The sequence below is a fragment of the Simochromis diagramma genome, unplaced genomic scaffold (assembly GCF_900408965.1).
Source record: "Simochromis diagramma unplaced genomic scaffold, fSimDia1.1 OVJJ01000361.1, whole genome shotgun sequence".
Taxonomy (NCBI): domain Eukaryota; kingdom Metazoa; phylum Chordata; class Actinopteri; order Cichliformes; family Cichlidae; genus Simochromis; species Simochromis diagramma.
In genome coordinates this window covers 15,271,427-15,294,456 of record NW_024386860.1, presented here as the reverse complement: position 1 = coordinate 15,294,456, position 23,030 = coordinate 15,271,427, and the positions used below count along the sequence as shown (strand labels likewise).

General features: G+C 39.8%; 1 protein-coding gene across 1 annotated transcript in view; it reads right to left on the bottom strand.

The window, feature by feature from the left end:
• znf385d (zinc finger protein 385D) overlaps nt 1–17,286 on the bottom strand; it is a 92,426-nt gene extending 75,140 nt beyond the window's left edge. The window contains exons 1-2 of the mRNA XM_040030747.1: nt 17,021–17,286; nt 7,485–7,627 (exon numbers count right to left, since the gene is read on the bottom strand). Of these exons, the coding sequence (XP_039886681.1) occupies nt 7,485–7,627; nt 17,021–17,042 (165 nt within the window). The 5' untranslated portion in view covers nt 17,043–17,286. The remainder of the gene's footprint in view (nt 1–7,484; nt 7,628–17,020) is intronic.
• Between the last annotated feature and the right edge of the window lie 5,744 nt (nt 17,287–23,030).

Here is a 23,030-nt window from a genome sequence, read left to right as displayed (position 1 = left end):
TGTACTGAACAATTAAATAATCTCACACACGATTGTATTCAGAATAATCTTGGATATATTTGAATTATCATGCTGTATTAATAATTGCAGCAAAACAACATTGAAAAACTTTTATATTTCAAGAGCAAAATCAATAAAGAACTCTACTACTTGTGCACATTTTTTGCAGTTTTTTGGATAATCAAGTAAATCACATCTGTATAGAATAAATGAAAAAATCCATATGCAAAATCAGTAATACGTATTAATTGTTGTTGCAACTTTGCTCACAATGGTACAAATATTCAAAAAAATAGCAGCTTTACCCAAGTGGGAATAGTATAGTAAAATCTTATGTAAGGTGCCATATATTACACCATAACAACATTCTCATTTTCACCCTTTTCTGAACTACTAACATCACTGTGTGTGTCTTAAAGCTCCTTATGAACCGGAAAACTTGCCCTAATAGAATTTCTCCCCCGTGCGTTTCTGAGCACATGTAGTTGCATGCATGAAGTCTTCTTCTATGGCTTGAAGCCACATATTTCCTGTTACATTTTATTGTATCAAGGCGCCCCACTGGGGGGAAAGAAAGTAGACGAGAGAGAGAAAACAAACGCTGTTTCTTCCCCTCTGGCTAAGGACTTCCTGAATGTGTCACTCATCCCAGAACAAGAATATACAAAGCCCCAACTAGAGACTTTGGTATTATTCCCTCTGCATGCAGGTGTGGACATGCAAACACTTACACAATTTCTTTTTTTACTCTACCGCAATCCATCCAATAATACAAATCCTACCAAGAATGAGTGTGTTCCTACTGCTGCAGTGCGTTAATGGAAGAACTGTCATCATCACCTATAGGATCATGTGGCTTTTTTTTTTTTTTTTTGAAAAGGGGAGCTTAAATGTTTATTGAGCCCCGGTGGCACATAAGAAGATCTGACCTCATCTGGGCAGATATAAAGCGTCTGCTTTCAGTGGGAGTACAGATGGAAACTAGCTTCAGCTTGATCCGTAACTCACTAAATCTGCTCCACCGAATCAAACAGCTGTTTGGTTTCTGTGCACAATTAAAATCAGAGCTCCTCTAATAATCTGCTTGAGTGAAGACATATCGTACATGTGCAGAAGGGGGGAAGCAACTTCTTAGTTAATCCTAACAAAGTTGCTTATGTAATTTACTTCTTTTTAAATTTCCACTTGTGCAGCTTAGTACTTAAAGTCTATGACTTTAGGCGGAAATGTTGTTTTTGTACTCCTAATTTCACAGTAAACACAAGAAAATTAAAGGCAAGCATCATAGAAAAGTGTTTGTGCTTTTAGAAACTACTTGAATTCAGAATTTTCCTTCTTCTTCTTCTTTGATATTTCCAGCACTGTTTGTATAAGTTGAAAAATATCTCTTCCCACTCAGCACACCACCTGCTGTGTGACACATAAAGAAATCTGATCAGACCTGTGAGCTGGCAAACAGGCTCCTTTGTTGCACCTTTGAATCCAAACTTACACCGGTGCTGAAAGCGCTACAAAGGGATTGTATAGGCAGAACAACAGCATGCAGAACAGTATATGCATGAACTTTCTACTTGTGCTCGAACTTTTAAAAGCGCACCACATTCTTCTGGTGATTAAGAAATCAGGAGCTCAGAGCAAAGTCTGAAAGAACATGAGACAAGGAGGGAAACAAAAGCTCGCAAAAGAAAAGAAGAAGGTTGAAAGACTGAGATGGTGTGTGTTAGTGTGTCTGTGCGACAGAGTGCAAGAGGTGATTACTTTGTGTTAATCTAGTATCAGCTTTCCACCATTTGGAGGCTTCCCAGTGTATTACTCATTATCTGCAGACAAGTCTGTTAAATACAGATTAGACAGGGCGAGTAAAGGGACACAGTATTCCTGAACTTTCTCATGAAACTCTCCTTGCAGAAACAATCTGTCTTCCCATGGGTTATCTGGGCTTTTCTCTGTAATGTCCCACTTTTTTCACCCTTCATGTTTTTTTTCCTCACTCTTATCCAGCTGTGCTCCATATTTCAGCCCTTTTGGTTTGAGCACATTTTGAATTGAGCTATCCCAGTGTTTCAAAAGGGCAGCAAGGAGAAAAAAGAAAAGAAAGCAATTAGGATAGGTTATCTATTTGAGTTTGTTTTTTTTCTTCCAGAAGTCAATGTATTTTTGTGATGACCTTGTTGATTTGAGCTGGTGAGGCCACATTTTTTTTTCTCATAATTACTTTCTACTTTCAAAAAGAAAAATCAATAGATCCATACGGGTGTACACATCCTGCTACAGTAAGTGCACATCGGGTGAGTGCTCCATTTAGAAGGTGGCTCCTCACAGGTCACAAATCTAATAAGGTCTGTGCAGCCACTTGCTATCACTGCATTCCAGAAAGCTGTTTACTACTGTTACTGTTTAAAAGGATGAGGTGTAAAGGAAAAGTATTAACAGATAAATATAGAGAATAGGTATACAGCAAAACAATCACTGAAGAAATTAGAAAGTGCTTTGAGTACCTGGGCATAAATTATATATTGTGTTTAGGTTTTGATGTGCTTTAGTTTGTCAAAACTAAACCTACAATCGCAACAAAAAACATTACTGATGAATAGCGATCCTAAACCCAGAGATAATCAGTTTAACATCATAATAGAATTTCAAATTATGACTTGTTTTCAGGATTTCTGCTTGAAAATTGACTTCAGAACCAATATATTGTTGAAATAGTTGTTCTTGCATTTTCTTATGTCGATGTAATAATAATCCAGATAAGAATTATTCCTAGCAGATAGTAGGAAGTCTGTACACGAGCTACTAGATTCATTGTCATAAAACAAGAGGCTACACATTTCCTTTCACATCAGGAGCCTGTGTTTCACTTTCAAACTAAGTGAAAGACAGGCTGGTTTAAAGGCACAGTGCGTAATTTCTGCCTCTGGGGCGCTTTCAATCAGAAGTATGGGCAACAACACAAGCTGTTTTTGTGACAAAGGAGAGACATTACCAAAGGATTGTGAATTTAACTGAAATGAATGTATTCACTGTGTAATTTAAAAAATGTATATACTGTATATTCTGTGTATTTATTATTTCACTCTTATTGCCTGTTCTTATTGTCCTTATCGTCAATGTTATGCTGCTCTGTTGTTTGTTAATTGCCCCTTGGGGATAAATAAAGTCTTCTGATTCTGATTCATTTTCACTGTACACAGTACAATGAGATTCAATGTGCAACTTCTCCAAAGAGCCACGTGTGGATACAGACCCTTACTCCAGGTCTGGGACAGATTTGTTTCTGAGGTGTACATGCAGGCATCAGAAATAGTGACCACCTGTCACTATCTGTGGTTGAGGTAGGCAGTGCTTTGTAGGGATCTGTAATATTTTTGTATTTGCTAAGCGTGTTTGATCCCCTGGTGAGGTTTTGCAACTGGTGGGAAAAAACGTATGACCAAGGCTCAACAACTGATATAGTGGAAGTCCATGTAAGTCTGTGCTAGCTTAGCATTAGCTTGAGTGAGAATGTAGATAAGAACAGAAAACTCCCTCAGGAAGTAAAATCGCCTGTATCTGGGAATTACGTATACCAAATCTGGGGGGCAGTAAGTTCCTATAGTGACTTGGTTTGTGTAGTACTCAGTATTTAAATAAACGTAGAGCCCTCTGCCATTGCTCTTGCCAGAGTTCGCTGTTGTATCAGCTAGTTAGCGCCACAACTCCATGGAGCTACTGAGACAAAATAACATGTTTTTGTAACAGTCGGCATTGCTTTGCCATCCATTCATCCATTTTCCTCCACTTTTTTCAATTTAGAGTCATGAGGTACATTTTGTGTCTGCAGTATATAGTTTGTAGGGATGTGTCACCCTGGCAACCGGGAAACCACAGCTTTACAAGGAAGTGGAAACTACTGTGTTTTAACTTTGTTATCTGGTGTTAAAAGTACATTGGTTCACCACACCAGCAACCCTCCAGCTTCCAAATCTAGATTTTCTTTCCTACTTTTTAGAAAACATTAATGTCATGTACAGTACTGTGCTGTCATGTCTTTATATTTTGCCTCCAAGCAGCTTGCAATAGTTCTCCAGGCTCTCTGAAGGTCTTTCAAAGTTTATCTTTGGACATTAGTGGCTTCATTCTTTATTTTAACATCTCTTCGTATCTGTCCTTAATAAAATTTGTGGAACAGGTACAGGACAAACGACGTGGCAAGACTAAAAACACTACAGCAGATGAACTGTATGTGAAAGTCACATCTTTAAGAAATCGTAAAGAATCCAGCAAAGACCAGGAGGTGCTTCTGGCCCTGCAGCTGATCCATCTGCTGCTCACCAAAGCATCATCAGAAAGTGTTTCAGAAGAAGGATGGCTGTCAAGAAGCTGTTTTTTAAGAAAAGAAATGGGGAGAAAAGGTTGAGGTATGCTAAGTTACACAAGAACTGGGCCAAAAATCTGTGGCAACAGATCTTATAGAATGATGAATCAAATTTTTCATTCAAGTCATCAACAGCAAGTGTCTATAGCATCTGTAAAACATGGTGAAGGGCCTGTCATGATTTGGAAATCTTGCCAAAACCGACTGAATTATGAACATTAAAAAAGTATCAACAATGCAATACCATCTGGAAAGTATTTGGCAATAGCTTCATTTTTCAGCATGACAATGATCCCAAACACACTGTCAGTGAAGTAAAAGCATACCTAGACAGAAAAGCACACAATGGAAGACTATCAGTCATGGACTGGCCTCCCCAGAGCCCGGGCATCAATATTATTGAAGCAGTGTGGGATCATCTTGCCAAAATAAAAGAACAAAAGGCAGCTAATGCTAAAGAAGGGTTTTGGAATGAGAGTCCAATTTGGGATTACTTTGAATATGACTGTGTTTTGGATAGAGCAAGTGTCTTGTAGTGGAAAGAGACAAATTATGAGGGACATTTCTAAAGGGAAAAAAATCCCACAAACCTTAAAGTGCACTCGAAAAGCTCACACATCAAGGCTAACCTAGCTTACCTTGGGAAGGTAAGGGAGCACACTCAACCCTCATCCCCAGAAAACAGAAGCTAACCCCAGGCAAGGCAGCGTGATGCATCCCGAGACAACAGGACGGGGATATCTACATAACTGTGTGAGTCAATTGCCTTCAAAAAGTTTATCAATTCACTTGAACCAAAATTACAAACACCTTACGAATGCTGCAAGAGTTAATAGTCTCAATGGGGCCAAGATATGCATTTTATAGTTGCCTGGTATCAATGGTTGTTCATCTGCCTTTATTTATTTATTTAAAGAACCCATAGGTGGGAATGTGAGTTGTCTGTCTCTGCGTGTTAGCCCTGCGACAGACAGGCGACCTGTGCAGGGTATGGTAGCTGGAATAGCAACATACCCAAGGATAAGCAGAAGAGCATGACTGATATGATGAAACTGGGATTTTGTTACACTTAATTATTGCAAACACAACTAAAACTATAACTGAAACTAATCAAAACTAAACTGAAACTAAGGATTTTCAAAAAAATAAAAAGTAAACTAAACTAGCAAACAAATGGTAAAAACTAATTAAAACTGATATAAAATTGAAAATCTGAAGTCAAAACTAAATAAAAATAAAAACTAATGAAAATTGCAAAACTATTAAAACCCTGGTTGTGAGTGTTTGACAAACTGCCATGAGGCTGCATTGTGGGATCTGAACTGTTTTTTTGTTTGTTTGTTTTTTACCACTTATGCAATTAAAAACCGTATTTGACTCAAGTAGAAATCATGTTCACAGAAGAGGTGCTCGATTTAAATTTTAATTATTTGCGATTTTGTCATATACTCAGGTTATATCGCTCCTATTAACTTATGCATTAAGTCCACTACATGCATACATATCTACGTAACAATTTGTGGTATTTCAGTTGTGTTGCAACCCACCACTGTTATCTGGCTTCAAAATAATGCTGCAAACCATACAGTGAATCAAAGTACAGATTTGTCTTGTTTTCATCACTGTTGAAAACATTTCTTGGAAAAGAGGTACAGTATACAAGTCTACAAGTATATAACATTGGTCAAAAATGTTAGATGCTTTGAAGTTTTAGAAGCTTTCAAAGGGGTGTTATGGATGTAGCCAGCACTGATTAAGAACAACAAAGAAAGAATGTGAGCCAAACACAGTGAAAAATGGACAATGTGAAAAACAATTGGAAACACTTTGAGTGTAAAGTCTTAATATTTTCTCTGAAGTTTTCTGCGAGTGATTCTGTAAGAAGTTACTAATTAGAGAGAAATTTCATGTTTGTCTACTTCTAAACAAATTTAACAGTTTTTGATGTTCAGCTGACCAGCTGCGCATTGACTCTCGATCTGACAGCAATTACTCACAAATACAAGTCTGAAAAAGTAACCTCTCAACACTCCGTCTGTTTTCCTATAATTAATAGCGAACTACACAGTTCTTTCCAGGAAACATCTTGGTGATTATCAGCAAACTATTTGGACAAAGACAGACACATAAAATGAAGCCAAATTATTTGCAACATTTCTGCAGCCGGACCTTTGCTACCATTATGAGTGCATCTTGAAGCATGCTTGTGCAGGCTCACTGTGCTCTAAGAAATACTTAAGAAGCCATATTTTTAAAAGAAATAATGGCCGGTTTTGAAGACACATTTTGGATTGTGCCATTTTACACTGCTTGGATGAACACTAGTTTTCAGCATTTTCTACAGTAAGCTACAGTTTTCTACAGTAAGCTACATCGTCGTCTGCGTCTGGATTAAAAATAAAAACAGATGTGAATGTTAACAAGGAGATGAGTTGTCCTCTGCAGACAAATTCTTCCAAGAGAAGTAACCTCTGTTTTTATGAGTTTTGAACTTGGAGCTTAAAGGCAGAGCTGTCTATAAATCACATAAAGATAAAACAGATTAGGTTAACTCTTAGCAGAGTAAGTGCACAATAATCACAATAATCACACATACAGAAATGCAGAAACACATTAGTGGTGCACTGAGAAAAGACAAAATGTGTGGTTCTATAATAGATATGCAACGAAATGGTTGGAGATCAACGTAAATGGCTTCTATCTAAATGTTTTCATAAGAAAGCATTCATTAATCCATAGACAGACATAGGCCTTTTCAGAGAAGTGTCAGCCACATTACACATACTCCTTCCCTTTCAAACTCACATTTAAGCTTTGAAAGAATCATCCTAATTAAATGGTTTATGTGCAACTGTGTGAAAGAGTGTTTGATAAAAAGACGTGGAAAAAAAGGTTGAACCTTATTGCCTCAAAGCTAAAAGCTCCTCATTGTATTTTTTTGAGGCAGTAATAACAGCTTAAACAAACATGCTGACAAATATGGCAAAAACACCACTGAAATACAAAATCTGTCTCTGCTGCTGAGATCACAGAGGGTGTCCTTCACTGTGACCTTAGCAGGAGTCAGAGAGAATCTGAAAACCAGCAAGCCGATCACATGACACAAGGAGATAAGGATGACACTCACTGTGTTGAATCCTGGAAAGAGGCTGACCGCTGAGGCTGTATCCAAAGGAATAGGTAGAAACTGCTTCATGGCCAGCGAGGTCTGGACAGCAGGCAGGGTGGGACGCACCAATGCAGGCATGAGGCCATTTTGACATGTGTTACCTGCAGGAGGGAGAGCAAAGGCAACATGATGAACTACAGACAGCAACAGGGCAAGATGCACAAGCCGAAATCTGGAAGCGTACATTTAAATTAACCTTCAGTGCTTGTTTTATTCAGGTCTACGACATCATGATGCCCCTGCTTTCGTTTTGTACAAATCACTTAATCTACCACTTAAGCACCTCAGCCACCACAACTGCCAAGACAAGACATTCCTGACATTGGCTCCAGAGCGTACAGTGAAAATTGATTGAACTTAAATTAATGCCAGAAGTAAAAAAGTATTTTTGGCAGCTTGTGAAATACATTGTAATTCATCTGATGGCATGGAAATCCCCCCAAATCTCCACTTGGGTTGGTTTTAATGTTTTAAAGCTGGAAAAACCTTGATGCCCTTTGGGGGATTTCCATTATTTCAAAGTAATTTTTTTCATCATTATCTAGCAATGGTTTTATTATTGTAGTGCAAACTCATCATAATCTAATTTCCTCTCTCCAGTTTTGAGGATTTTTATATTTTAACACTGAACTGTGATTACATTGTTTCAACTTCAGGTCCAATTGCAACCTTCTTCTGGAACTTTTAATCACATCTCAACTGAAGAAGAATATGAAAGTCTTCTGCTGTTCTGTGCTGCTGTTCTGTGCTTTAACCTCCGGGGGGGGAAATGAAGACAGTCCAAAAGTTCTAAACAGTGCGGTTCTTCTGATAGCTATTGAGGCAAAAGATGTTTTGAGCCTGGTACTCTATAGCCTATTTTCCACTAGCATGTAATGGACTCGACTTGACTCAACTTACCCTTGGTTTATAGGGTTTTCCATTAGGTTGTACTACCTGGTACCAGGTACTTTTTAGTACCCTTTTGGCAGCGTTTCCAAGTGAGCTGATTTGAGCCAAAAATCAACAGACTGCACTAATTCTCCAGGGAGTGACAACACTGGATGGGGTCATGAGAGGAACTCCTTCACAAGAATCATTTTTGAAAACTGTCACTAACTGAAAAGCCTACACACAAATAAAAACTGTGGTCCAGCAATGAGGTGCAGAAACTTTTGTGTTTGGCGGCTAACGACAGAATCCAGAGAGAGCTAGACAGAACGACCGAAACGAGAAAGTGTACCAGGAGTTCGTAGGAAAGTTTGTTTTTAGAACTTATCCATCTAAATGCTGATAAACTTTAAAGTTAGGGCTGTGGCTGTTTCTGTTGGTTGGTTGCTCAACACAGAGATCTGTAACCAACGCCTGGGAATGATGATGACTTACAGTAGAACTCCACCTTCTCATCTAAATATGGTATCGTCTAGGTAAAGAAATCCAACATCGCTGTTGGATTTCATATATTGTCAATAGTGAAGACTGAACAATTTTTTAAAGGAAAACAAACTAATAAGATTTACAATTTCATTCTTTGGCAGGGCGTGGTTTGTTGCACGGCTGCAGGGGAGGCTGACACACCGGAGCTCCATCAGCTCACCACGCCTCCCTTGTATAAAACGTGCAGGGACCTGAGGTTGGGGTTGCTGTTGTTGTTGTGTGTGGATGCAGCTGAAAAGCTGTGGCCGTGTGTTAGAGGAACAGCAACCAGAATAAAAAAAGAACGAACTATGTGAGGTCCGTCATTCATGGCACACATTCAGTTTTAAATATATACATCATCCTTCTCTGTATCACTTTGTTTTAAATCTTAAGTCAGCATTTTTCTTTTTCTTCAGCCAAAGCTAATGAAACTGTTACTACTGTCCCAGCCGTTTTTGCACAAGAGGGGTCAGGCTCCCTGGATGCTTGCTCAATGAGCCACTAAATAGTTTAACGTCATATAACTGACAGGTACTCGCCATGCCCTACAGCCTCTTCTACAATTGCACCTGACTGGATGAATACATCTGATAGACTTTCTGCTCCTGAAATTCAAACTTAAACAAACACCATGGCTGTTTCACAGATTTTCTTTGTCACTGCAAAGAAAGTGTTCTTGAAAATCTTCACCATGAGAAATAATCCATGCTGATCTTGAAGTTATGTAGCTCTCAGAGGCAAGTCAAGTAGTTTAAACCTCAACATTATGCAACTCTTTGCTCTATTGTTCAGAAATAAAATGCAGCTGCACCACAATTGCTCAGCTAGTTGCACAGATAATAAACTCAACATGGAAATGATGGATCCTGTGGAAACTCACCATTAGGTATATGGCTGTTGATTTCAGAGTCAAGAACTCACCTCCATGATCAATATCATATCGACAATTCGCCAATAACCATTACAAGTTATATCATTATGGAAGGGTTCATTCTAACTGTTTTACTTACTCTAATCTTGCAAGTGCAGTCATTAATGTGCGTTACTACACAGTTAAGAGAACACTCTGTGAGTCGTTTCAGTGTTTCACTTTACTCATTCAGGTTGCAGTGTTGTGAATTCTCTGAATTCACTTCCTTCTTGTAATCACAATAAGACCCAAACTGTCTACCGAGAGCAAGCTTTATATGCAGATAACCGCCGTGTGATTCTGCAATGATGTTTATCTCTTCAAAACAGATGTTCTCGTTCTGAAATCGTCACCACAAATAGCTGACGTGGAATGACTGCAGCGCGCACAATGTTTCAATCAGTCAATGGCAAGTGAGGTCTGGCCCACACATCTCTAGGAAAAACAAAAGTAAATATTTCATTTTTATTGTCATGTGAGCACGCCACGCCAGCAGAGTGCTTTTAAAACCACCAATTAGAAACAGCACAGGACTGATATTCAGTACGGCCAGGACCAAACGAAAAAGAGCAGAAAAAACAGTCACAAGCTTCCAAAACATTAGGAATTAAAGAAGCTATTCCGTAAAGCTATAATGAAAACCAGAGGGATGATTTTTTTTAAATCACTGCACATTTAACAACAGTGGAACTCCGGGCCAGCGTGGCTCTAAAGCGCTGGCAGATACGATATCAAACCACTGTCTTGAGACAAATAAAAACAAGTTTTGCCACGTTTCAGTCCCCAGGCAGTGGTTAGGGGTAAATAAAAAGCAAAAGTCATAAAGATGAGAGGAGAAGAGGGGGAAAAATACCCACAATTTGTCCCCCCTTCTCCCATTCTGTCTTCTGTCTTTTCCCTCCAGTTGCCGGAGCGCTGCCATCTGTTGGAAAAAAGAGCGCATGCTGTCTCTCATGTGGAGGCACGTCGTAGTCCCAACTTTAACAAACCATGTCCTTCTGTAGGGATCATTCAACCGTGCCATCTCTCAACATGCCGGCCTGACGTCAGCCTGCAGGCTCGCTTCACCTCTCTCTCAGCCAAAATCCACCATTCATCAGCTCGACGCGCACAGTCAAAACAGCCCGCTCAAAGACACCGGGAATGATGTGTCGGATTAGTCTGCAGTGAGATGAGGAGTGACAAACTGAATTTTTTTGATAGGGTCACATTTGGTTTGCTGAGTGATAGGATATGAAATCTGACTTCCCACCATTGTTGAAGTCTGAGATGTTTTTTTTTTATATACAAGTAACTGATTTGTTCCATCACTGAACAGGAAATCACAATAAAGTTGTGCTATTTTATTGACACAGTTATTAGTGGGAAAAAAATAGCAATTTTATTTCGAGACACATAAAACATCTCCATTAAAAGCCTTTCGTAAGTGGTCACTTTTAGAGTGTTTTATAGCTCAAGAATTTTGAATTATTAGTACTTAATTAAGAGTAACAGCTTTAATATTTTGAACTGTAGCTTTATTCACTGTTGTGAAATTAAATCAGTGGCACTGCCTTCTATTACTCGACCTTAAATGTTGAAGGGGAAAAAAAATGACTGAAATGGATAAAAGCGAAATACTTTCAAAGGTGAGTAACTGTACTTAGCTTTCTTTCCACCATTCGAGATAGAATCTGTTGCTTATAAATAAACCACACTATTCACATGCCTCACAATAAAAACAATATTTATTTTTCATGCAGTATTTTTCAATCTCTTTAGTTTTCTTAAATTTATTCTGTTTTATTTTTTGCCGACAACCTCTAGTATTCTACTGGTTTTTATTATCATTATTACCCCTCTCCTCAGCCTCAACTGGTTGACCAGATTCAGTTCAATTCAATTCAGTTTTACTTTTATAAATCACAACAGTCTCCTCAATACTTTTTAAATTGTAAAAACTCTCTCAGCTTCTTCACCTGACATCCATCTGGTTCACAGCAGTAATAATCAGGCTTCACTTCACCTGTTTGTTGTTGTCTTAGCAACTTTGTCACAAGATTTCGTCACTTTTTCATACACCTTTGGCAGATCACGTCTTTTCAAACAAGGCCTAGCAACAGCTCTAAAGCTGCACATCATCATGCTCTCCGGGCACAGTAACGATGCGCTCTCGCTCTCTCCCCGTCTGATGTGCTCATGGGGTGGAGCGAGTGACAGAGAGCAGCGGTGCACAGAGTGAGACATAAAAAGTAGAGACCTCCTGCTGCTCTCTGAGAGCTCACTTTACATGTAAATGTAAAACGTCTTTAACGTGTGTGTATGGTGATTTTAGAGAATCAGACATGAGTACTTGTCCCGCTGTTGAATATCTGTAAAATTTTACAGGAACTGATGCAATTATTCTGAGATATTTCTCACTGTGGTGCAATATGAACAGTCACAGGATCACCAAGGTCACTGGACAAATCCCTGGGGTTTTTATGTGCAAAATTTCATGCCAATAAATTAAATAAACTTTTTATCTGGTCCACAGCATTGGATTGGTTTCCAGCCTTATTCCCACACATATTGTAGATCAATGCGACTTGTATGGCTAGTAATCTAAAGAGCTAGGTGAGTAAAGAATTAAGGTCTTCCATAATTTCCTAAGCCTGAGGTGTAAAAAGGTAAAAGGTAATGCAACAATCGCAACCTGGCCAACATGCTCAAACACATGTAAACATGCCTGTATTAAACCTGATCTTCTGTCACCACCAGCAAAAGGTCACCATAAAAGGCAACAAGGAAAGTAAACTTTGACCCCAGCTACTGAGCACCATACTCCTTTCATGATACTTTAACACAGTGACAGAAAAAGTCAGGTACAGGAGGCTGTAAAAGCACAAATGGGATACATGTTTCATGCATGTCAGAGAACTTCTGTGTGCCTGACTTAGTGACTGAGTAAATCCAGGTGATGGTGTCATCTACTTTGCATCAAGTCTCTCTCCGGAGCCACTCTGAAAGGTCATCGGGTCACATTATATTGAATACTGAAAAGCCTGCAAGTCAGAAATGACGAACTTTGCCGGGCCTAGTCGTCTATTTTTCTGTCAGGATTATCTGCTGAAATCATCACAACTAAAGTAAACAAGCAAAAGCCAAACACACAGAACAGTAAAGGTCACTGGAATAAGAAGCCTGGTTATGTGTCAGGACAGTGGCCTCCAAACAATCTCTCTGGTACTGATCTGTTTACATAGTGCGGAAAGTGCTGGAGCTGAATGAAGACCTCTCTGTGAGCTTCTCGTGCAGGCAATGGCACCAAGTATGCGAGAGCTAAATGTAAGATTTATGAGTTGTTAAGGTTGCAAAATGTTTGTTTATGAAATGTAACCGCAAATTTGTACTTGATGCCACACAGAAAACTGCAAAGAGAGCTTACTGTCTCCCTCTGCAAAATGTGAAACCAATGAAATCAATCAAATAAAATATGAAATAAGATGCAATCGTTGCTTAAATGAAGTCTCAGCAAAGATCTGATAATAGGCTTCATTTACAGTGTTTCTGTGCAATTTTTTCTTTAATTAGACCAATACTACTTTCTTTATTTGTACCCAACTATTGGTGATTTTGCGATATTAAAATGGAAACGTTTAGCTTTCTCAGCTTGTCCACCTGACATCGCTCTCGCTCTCAGCAGTGACCGTCACGCTTCAGTTCACTTGATTGTTGTTAATTTAGTATCTCTATCACTTGATTTAGCCGCTGTTCATCCTTTGCCACTTCTTGCTCTCTCAGTGTTGCTTCAACATCTGGCGCCGGGGGAGTGGCAGCCTGTTACAGCAGCTCCTGCTTATTACTGAGATTTTTTTTTATTCCTATGTTTTATTATTTATTTATTCTGGTCTATGAGACAAATAACGGCTATCTTATCTTATGCATGAGAGATCATTTTACATGTGAATGTAGCTGAAATCCCAGTACAGCCATTGGACTTGGATTTTTTTCCAGAAAAACTGAATCCAAGAACTACGCTCTTTTCTAATTTTTATTTTAAATTAACTGTATGTAAATGGATAAGTATCGCTTACTGTATAGTGATAATCTCATAGAGATTTGGCACTTGACCCTGCTTCCTCGAGCTCAACAAAGTGTTCATTGTTTTTACCCAATGCTTTACTGTTTGGATTCACTGGGTCTCATCAAATCATTTCCAGCCACAACAGACAGTTGTGTTCACCACAGAAGGCCATGATAAACACACTCGATGCTGCCCAGTGCCAAAATCCAACCAGACAAAGTCAGCGATTTGTACGGGAACATAACAATTAAAAAACCCAAAGATGTCGCTCAAGAGTAAGGCGGTGCCCAAAGCTGAGCTAAAAGAAAAATATTAGCACAGCTGTCATTTTTTCCCCACATCATGAGAGCAATCCAGTGCTAATGATGCTCTGTGTCTGCAGGACATGCAAACACATCAGCATAATGCAACTTGATAACATTTTAATGTTAGCTGAAGGCATGCTTTAGGGCTTATTTTATTAAAACATAATTCTAATGAATCAAATTAGGCACAATCGAGCTGATACGCATTCAACCTCGGGCTTTTGAAGAAGCTTTTTTGCCCGCTTGGCCCACAAGCGTAAGGATGTAGAGCTGAGATGAGATCTGACTTCTGGAAACAAGATCGGAATAGATTCAAGTTTTCACCCACCGGCCTTTGCTTATCCATTCCTTTTGAGACCGTGTGGCTGCACACACAGTATGAGATGTTAAGAGCAGCTCATTGAACGAGATGTGTGTGTTTGTGTGGTTACTGTATCGTACTGTGCATCAGACTCTGACTGTCCTCTACATTGCCCTTCCTGAAGGATTCGCGTATCTGGGGCTCAAGCTTTTTTTACTCCTGCGGCACTATGTCGAGAGAGGGAGAGAGTAAAAATGATGTCTGGAGGACGCCGACTGGCATTAATAATGAATCATCTCGTGCTCGCTCTCCTCCACCTTCTGCCTCCTCTTACTGTCCTGAACCTGGCAGTTCCTCCGATAAGATCTGCCCAGAGCCCGAGAGACCGAGAGCCAGCGCTGCCAGAGAGTCTCAAAATAACAAGCTTGCTCTCGCGCGGCCATCTAGTTCTCTCAGCAAATATAAATCCAATTATTAGATAAATCTGAATTCCCCTAAAAACTCATTCATATGCTGATGATGTTCCAGATGTGATTAACACTTTTGTGTTTTTGCGGAGTTTCCTGATTGTATTCTGTGACCCTTAACATGCTGTGAGATCAGCAATTCCCTTCAAGCACGCAGCATAAAATCATTTCACCCCCATTAAAATGAACAAAGTGAGTACAAAGGGTAGATTTAGAACATTCTTACTTTTTGAAAGCTACACGTTCACCCATTTTCCAATTAACCTTTACAGGATAAACTCTCTACTCTTGAAATTTCATAAATCTCAGTGGCGTGTGGCATAAATCTGGCTTCCAGCTACATAACACATGCTACCTCTAGTCCCTTCAGATTAGCATACTGTAGTTGTCATGAGTTTAGCCCACTGATAAACACAGCTGTCTATGAATTGGCTCCAACAATCACTTCCCATGCACTCTGTAATCTGAGGTTAACCAAAAAGATGTTTATGTGAGGCTAAACGCCGACCACAGTGGCAAACACACCGGCTAGATATCTTCTGGGCCTCTGACTCAACAGCGCTAATAGCTTGTATGATTGCAGCCCACACTCAGCACCTATTACCTCGCTCAGAGTTCATTTACTGATTGTGATGTATGAGAGATTAGCGTTTGTTTCTGCTCTGTTTATTTTTATTCCTACACTACTGGAATCTTGTTTCGAAGAGGTCAGCATAAGTCACTTGATATTAATCACCTCAATGGAAAACAAGCTCCAGTTAAAACTGCAGCAATGCAGAGCGAGAGTACAAACAGCATTATTAATCTTGTAAGAGATACCATCCATTTTCCCCATACAGTGCACTCAGGATTGCGTTCATAAATGCTAAAGCGATGCACACCCAGTATGCAGTGACCTTTACCCTTTCATTTGTTTTACACTGAGCAGTGGCTCTTAGTATTCCACCTGATGAGAATGAAAAGAAAACAAGCGTGACCTTCTGACGAAACCTCTGAGTTCTTCTTGGCGTTTTCACTTTCACTTCTTATGATTTTGGGTTAAACGGGCCCAAACTTGAAACCCACTCATCCAGCCCGATCTGCACTACCTTTATTTTTTTCTTCGCTATCCAGCAGTTTCACACCTGACCGACATCGACTGTGGATCTCAAAGAGCTCAAGCTGTCTCTACACCTGACAGCTTATTCATTTATAAGCTTCCAGCTCTCCTTTCCTCCCTCCCTCCCTCCCTCGCTCCTCCTCCTCCTCTGTGTATGGCATAACAAGAGAAAATCCTTCTGATGCTTACAAGCCACGGTCTGTAACTTCAGATCGCTTTAATCCCTTGAATAGAGAAAAGTATTTCATTTAACAAATCGCCCCCTTAGAACTCCGGATCCCTGTGTAATTATTCCTCCGATGTGACTGTAAGCCAGCCGTGAGAAGAGCACTTGACTTGAAGTCGCTCGCGCATTAAGTCTTCCAAAGCCTCCTTCAGTCTTCTCCATAAAAACTAATGGAAGGGGCCTTTCGTCAATTTCTTTAACTAACCTACACTGAATATCAAGTTGCACCCAAGCCAGGAGACTCCAGTCTTATTTAGATTCCTCCAGAGTGTCAGCTGGTTAAACATCCACAATGAAATCCAAAGCTTGGATTCTCAGCCACCCAGGATTGAGTCCAATAAACTCATACATGAGCTTTAGGAAGGCGTTTACCTGATGAGCAGGTTCATTCAACATTTTTAGGAGCCCTCCGTGAGCAACTTCACGCTTCCAGCGAGCAGCTCCCCTAGCCGCCTTTTTTTAGTTTCCAGAACAAGTAACAGGCAGGTTGTAACATATTTACATTTTGGAGAGGAGAAAATGTGCACTTTCACTCTGCATTTGACTGTGATAAAGCAGCGAAAACACACACGCAGACAAAAAGAGGTCTCTTAGGTTTGTAACTTCACGCTCTTTTCCTGCAAAGGAAACCTGTGCTTTTACTCCCATGCTTTTAAAGGAAGGACTTTGCACTGATTCTCACACACGATGAGGAGGTGCTCTGTGTAAACACTCCACAACCACACATAAATATAGACACTCACCAAAGAACATGCTGCTCTCCATAGCTCCTCAGGCTCGGGGGTTTGCTGTATTTCCTCTCTGGTGCCCTGCCAGTGTGTGTGTGTCCATGGACAGCAGCCTGGGCATGTCTCATACACTCCTCAGGGGTGTGTGTGTGTCCGCATGTGTGTTCAATCCAACAGCAGCGTCAGTGGCCAGTCTGCATGCTGCACTCTGCACGCCGCTGCTGTCTGTGGACCTCCGTATCTGCCTCTCTCTCCCTCTCTCCTCGTACTGGTCCTCCCTTGCCTCTTTCGTCCCCTCCCCTCCTCTTTAGCGCTTCCCTTCCCTCCTCCTCCTCCTCTTATCTTCCTCCTCCTTCTCCTCTCTGGCCCCTCCACGAGCTAAATCCCTGCGCTTCTTTCTTTTCTCTCTCCGAGGTGTGTATCTGCATTTTCCAGCAACAGCTTCTTCTCCACAAATGCCTCTTTCGCTCTCTGTAGTTGTCTCATCTTTGTTTTATGTGTCAACCAAGCCTCTCCCTCTCCTGCGCTTTCTCACTTCTGGTTTCCCCCGCTGTCACTGCTTTATTTGATCGTATTCTCCTTCCCATGCTTCCATCTCCAGCTCGCTCCATTTACTTTTACTTTACTCTGACTTTTCCCATCTCTCTCTTTTGTCTTTCTCTTCATATCTCTCTCAGTGTTTCCACCTCTTTTAATGTCTTTGCCCCTTGTTTTTTGTTTTATTTCCCTTTCTTGTTGCTTTTCTTCACATTTTGTCTTTTATCAACATCTTTTTCTTACACCACACATTTGCATGCATACAAAAACTTGGGAGAAATCAGGTTATGAAGGAGATTTAGCAACACGGAAGCAGACAAAAATGTCAGGCATCAAACTTCTCGATAAGCATTTCATGGAAGCGTTTCAGGCACTCAAGCATTAAGAACAAACTTTGCGATATGAACTAAATTGTGGCAGTCAAATTTCGTTAAACCAACAGTATTTTTTTGTCATATAAACAACAGTAAAATGCATGGGAAATATTTCAGTCAAGGCAGAATTAAAGCTCTGCAGAACATTTTAGTATCGTTTAGCTCATGTTTTGGCTTTTTTCCCATCTTTTTCTTATTATCTTTGGTTTCTTTGCCCTGCTGGTGAACAAAGTAACTCCACAGCAGAGCAAGACGAGCCAAGTGCAAACTCTTTTTTCTGTATTTTGAAAGATACCAACATATGCATGAATACAAATTGTGTAAAAACAACCACAAAACATTCAGTATATAAACCATTTTAAGATACCAATATCACAGCCAGTGGGATTTTCCATAGTGTCCTGGATGGAGCGCCCACTTACATTTTTTTCTAGAATAGAGATAAAGTAATTTTATAATTCTTGATGTGTAAGTACAATCATGTAAGTTAAAAAAAAAACACTTTCTCTAAATGAGAGTGCAGGTGTGCATGAAACGTCATACACACTGCACCTGCTGCACAACGACATGTGCATGGACTCACACCAGTCACTACAACAATGTCAATACTTTATATAGAGCGATGCAAGAAGTAGTTACTTGTGCATTATGATATTGAACATAACATGAAGACATATAAAGCTTATGTTCAACAGACAACTGAAAAAAATACTAATTAATATCCAAGTTTTAGGACTCATTTCTGCAACTCTATAAAGATGTGGTAGTTTCCTACTTTGTTTTTTAATCTATTAATCATGAAACCATGGTGACCTATTGAAGTGCTGATTTGATTTTAACACTATTTCATTGTTTTTGGAGTCATAAGTCATTACATTTAATGGGAAGATGGAGTGCTAAGTTATCAGATAACATTAATAGGCTTCATTAGCAAGCTGCATCCATAAACTGTGTGGGTGCATGCCACAAACACAGACATCTGCTAATTAGTAATAAGCAACATGCAAATGAAATGCTTTTATGTGACTCACCAAGACTGATGCACAGCCATCTTGGGCAAGCTGTTAAGAGCACAGCAGGACATAATATTAATTATTAAAATTGCTTCAAAAGGCACCAACACACACAACAAACCAAAAAAACTCGATCGAGAGTCCAGTTCGCAGATCCAGGTTAGCTGTGCTTAACCCTGGAGAACCAATGGGGTCAGAGCCGACCCCATTGGTTTTCTAGGGAAACCATGGGGTCAAATTTGACCCCATGGGTTCTCCAGGGTTAAGTTTAGCAGGCAGCTAACTGCTACAGCCAGTATTAGGGTTAGCTTCCACTCAAAGCAGCCAAACACCTAACAATGCAAACTTTAATTCTTTATGCAGTTTAAAGAGGTGAGGTATAAAATAAATATACCCAGAACAGTTCAATAGCAAGATAAAATCTTGCTATTGAAATAAAACAGCTTTTGTACCAGTAACAACATTTTGGTTTTCTTCTGTAAAGTCGATAATTATAATATTGACATCTATCAAGAAGGATTCATTTTTGGAGCCAAACTCAATGGCGAGAGTTGTTTTAAACTTTATTGCCCAGTCATTGAGGTTGACACATGATCTAAAAGCACACACATATCAGCACTCAACAGTTAAAATGTACCAGACTTTTTGGAAATTTTGTAAAATAACAACAACAACAAAATTTGCAGGTGGGGGCGATTGTGGCTCAAGAGTTGGGAGTTCTCCTTGTAATCGGAAGGTTGCCGGTTTGAGCCCCGGCTTGGACGGTCTTGGTCGTTGTGTCCTTGGGCAGGACGCTTCACCTGTTACCTACTGGTGGTGGTCAGAGGGCCCGGTGGCGCCAGTGTCCGGCAGCCTCGCCTCTGTCAGTGCGCCCCAGGGTGGCTGTGGCTACAATGTAGCTGCCATCACCAGTGTGTGAATGGGTGGATGACAGGTTGTGTAAAGTGCTTTGGGGTCCTTAGGGACTGGAAAAGCACTATACAAATACAGGCCATTTACCATTTTAAATATCCAGAGATTTTTCTCTGGGTTTTAGTTGCCTCATATCTGTCTAATGTTAAATAGGCCATTGTGTGCTAACATGTTTACCATGGCAACTTAATGAGGTGATAACATGTTGATGCTATGTTTACAGCTTGTTTGTTTTGACGCGCGAGTGAAAGAATGAATTAATGCAAGATTACCAGGATAAAAATGTTTGGCTGATGTAAAGCAGCAAAAAACATTATTTATTCTGACTTCCATTAACGTCAGACCTTATCAAATCAAAGACAGTGGGAAGGGATTTCTTTCTCTCACACTGACTGGCTCAGCAGTGCTCATTGCTGCCATGGGTGGCTAATTTATTTTAATCACAAGCTGAGTGCACTGCGCTTTTTTTCACTTCTTGTTTTTTCTCTCCAAGTTCCAAGGAAGATTAGCTACCACCTGGAGAGTTTGTATTTTTGTAACTGTTAGGATTCTCAGCACCTCCCATGTGCTGTGTTTATTTTTAGTTTGAATTTTCATTTAAAAAGGATATGAGGCGTTGCAGTAATGTAGGTAGACAGGCCATTAGTTAAAAACACACATGCATGCAGTAGGTCAGTAATTAGATTTTTTCCATATCCTTAGATCTATTGTTTTCTTTTTTTGGATGATTTGGACTAATGGTACAGAAAGCTCAAAAGTAGTGCTTTCAGTTTTCAATTTTACAAACAGCTAAGATTCAAAGACTTCACTTTGTATCTATTTCAGCATTATTATTCACATGGAGCATATATGATTTTGAAACATTTTGCCTTGCTTCTAATGATGTCTCCACTCTGAAGTCCCAAAAGTCTGATTTCCTGATTTCCTAGTATTCTGCATATATGTCACACTTAGGTGTTTATGATTGTCAAACAAATATTAGACAAAGATAATCTGAGTAAATGTACAATGGAATTTTTAAATGATGATTTCGGTGTTTAAGGGATAAAGGTTATCCAAACATACCTAGTAATTGCCCCTCTTGCTAAATCATGAATTAACTGTTATTTACCACATTTTTTGGAAAGCCGAGGTCAGTGTCACTAAACACACCAGGGACTGATTACTGGCAGACCTGTTGAATCAAGAAATCACTTAACTAGAACCAACATCATGCCATGAGCCAAAGAAACACTGGAGAAACAAACATCTATGACATTAACTAACATCTAACAGTATTGAAGCTTCCCAGGAGTGACCGACCTACCAAAAGTACCCAAAGAGCACATCAGTGGCTTACCAGGAGGTCACAAAAGAACCTAGAGCAACATTAAAGAACCGCAGACTTCACATGGTTCACTTAAGGTCAGAGTTCATGATTCAACAAAAAGAAAGACACTGGGCCAAAATTGCATCAAAATGACATCAATGGGAGAGTTTAAGGAGAAAACCACTACTGACCAAAAGCAACCTAAAGGGTCGTCTCACATTTGCCAAAAAACATCTGGAAAATATCCTGTTGACAAGACAAAAGTTTAACTTTCCAGAAGGTTTGATTCCTGTTATATCTGGCGTAAAAGTAACACAACATTTCGGAACATCATACTACCAGTATAATATGATGGTGTGATGGTCTGGGGCTGTTTTGCTGCCTCATCACTTGGAAGACTTGCCGTGGTCAATGGAACCACGAATTCTGCTGTCTACCAAAACATCTTGAAAGAGAATGTCTGGCCATCCATTTGTGACCTCAAGCTGAAGCACACTTGGGTTCTGCAGCAGGACAATGATCCAAAACACACCAGCAAGTCCACCTTTGAATGACTTAGGAAAAACAAAATGAAGACTTTGGAGTGACCTAGTCAAAGTCCTAACCAGAATCCAATTGAGATGCTGTGGCATGACCTTAAACAGGTGGATCACACTCAAAAACCCTCCAATGTGGCTAAATTACAACTATTCTGCCAAGATAATGAGGGCCAGAATTCCTCCACAGTGGTGTTAAAGACTCATTGCCAGTTATCGCAAATGCTTGATTGCAGTCATTGCTGCGATCAAGGGTTACCCAACCAAATGTGGGTTTAGGAGACAATCACTTTTTCAAACAGAGACATGAAGGTTTGGATTTTCCTAATCATTTAGAAACTGCATTTGGTGTTTACTTGTGTTATCTTTGTTTAATATTTAAATTTGTTTGATGATTTGAAACATTTAAGCGTGCCAAACATATGAATCTATCCATCCATTCTGTTCCATGTATTCTTTTCAGGGTTGTGAGGGGGCACTGGAGCCCATCCCAGCTGTCGTAGACCATTCTCATTCTCATTCTCAGCTATTTAGTTTCCAAGTGGGAGAAAGCCAGAGTACCCAGAGAGAACCCACATAAACAGTGGGGGAACATGCAAACTCACACAGAAAGACCCTAGCCTGATGGTGGAATTGAACTCAGGACGATGTTGCTGTAAGGCAACAGTGATAACCACTGTGCTGCTCCTCAAACATATAAGAACACAGGAAAGCAGGAAGAGACAAAGACTTTTTCCCACCACTGTATTTCCTGTTATTCAGGTTTCTCTAATCACCTGCCTTAATTGCAGGCTGTTTATTTTTGTTATGGTAAAGAAATCACTGCCGTGAGGCAACAGTATCACAGTTACTTATGTGCATTGAGTAGCCAGACTGATTATTGTTTGTCTTTCTCACTCTCCTCTTTTTCCTCTTTTGTTTTCTCTCAAATACCTACACACTCATTCCTAGAAAGTCATTCTGTTGCATTTCTCTCACTTCTGTCTTGTTTTCCTTTCACTTAGTCACTCTCTCGATTACTTTTTTCATGATTTGTCTTTTTCTTCTTCTCCCCTTCTCTCTCTCTCTCTGGCTGGTTGTAATCAGACTCAACAGGAGGTAATATGAGGCTGCTGCTCTGCTGCTTTCCTCTTTGCTCTCCACACACAAAAAACACCCCACACACAGGGTCTCTAGAAATGAAACACAGGAACAAAATAATCTATAGATTACTCTACCCACAGTCAAATATTAAAAAAAGAGTCACTGTGACATATAGAAGGTGCAATCAGAAAGTTCCAGGTCTCCACCTATACAATAGAAAACCTGCCAGATTTAAGTTTGTTCCCTTCAAGGTCGTCTCCT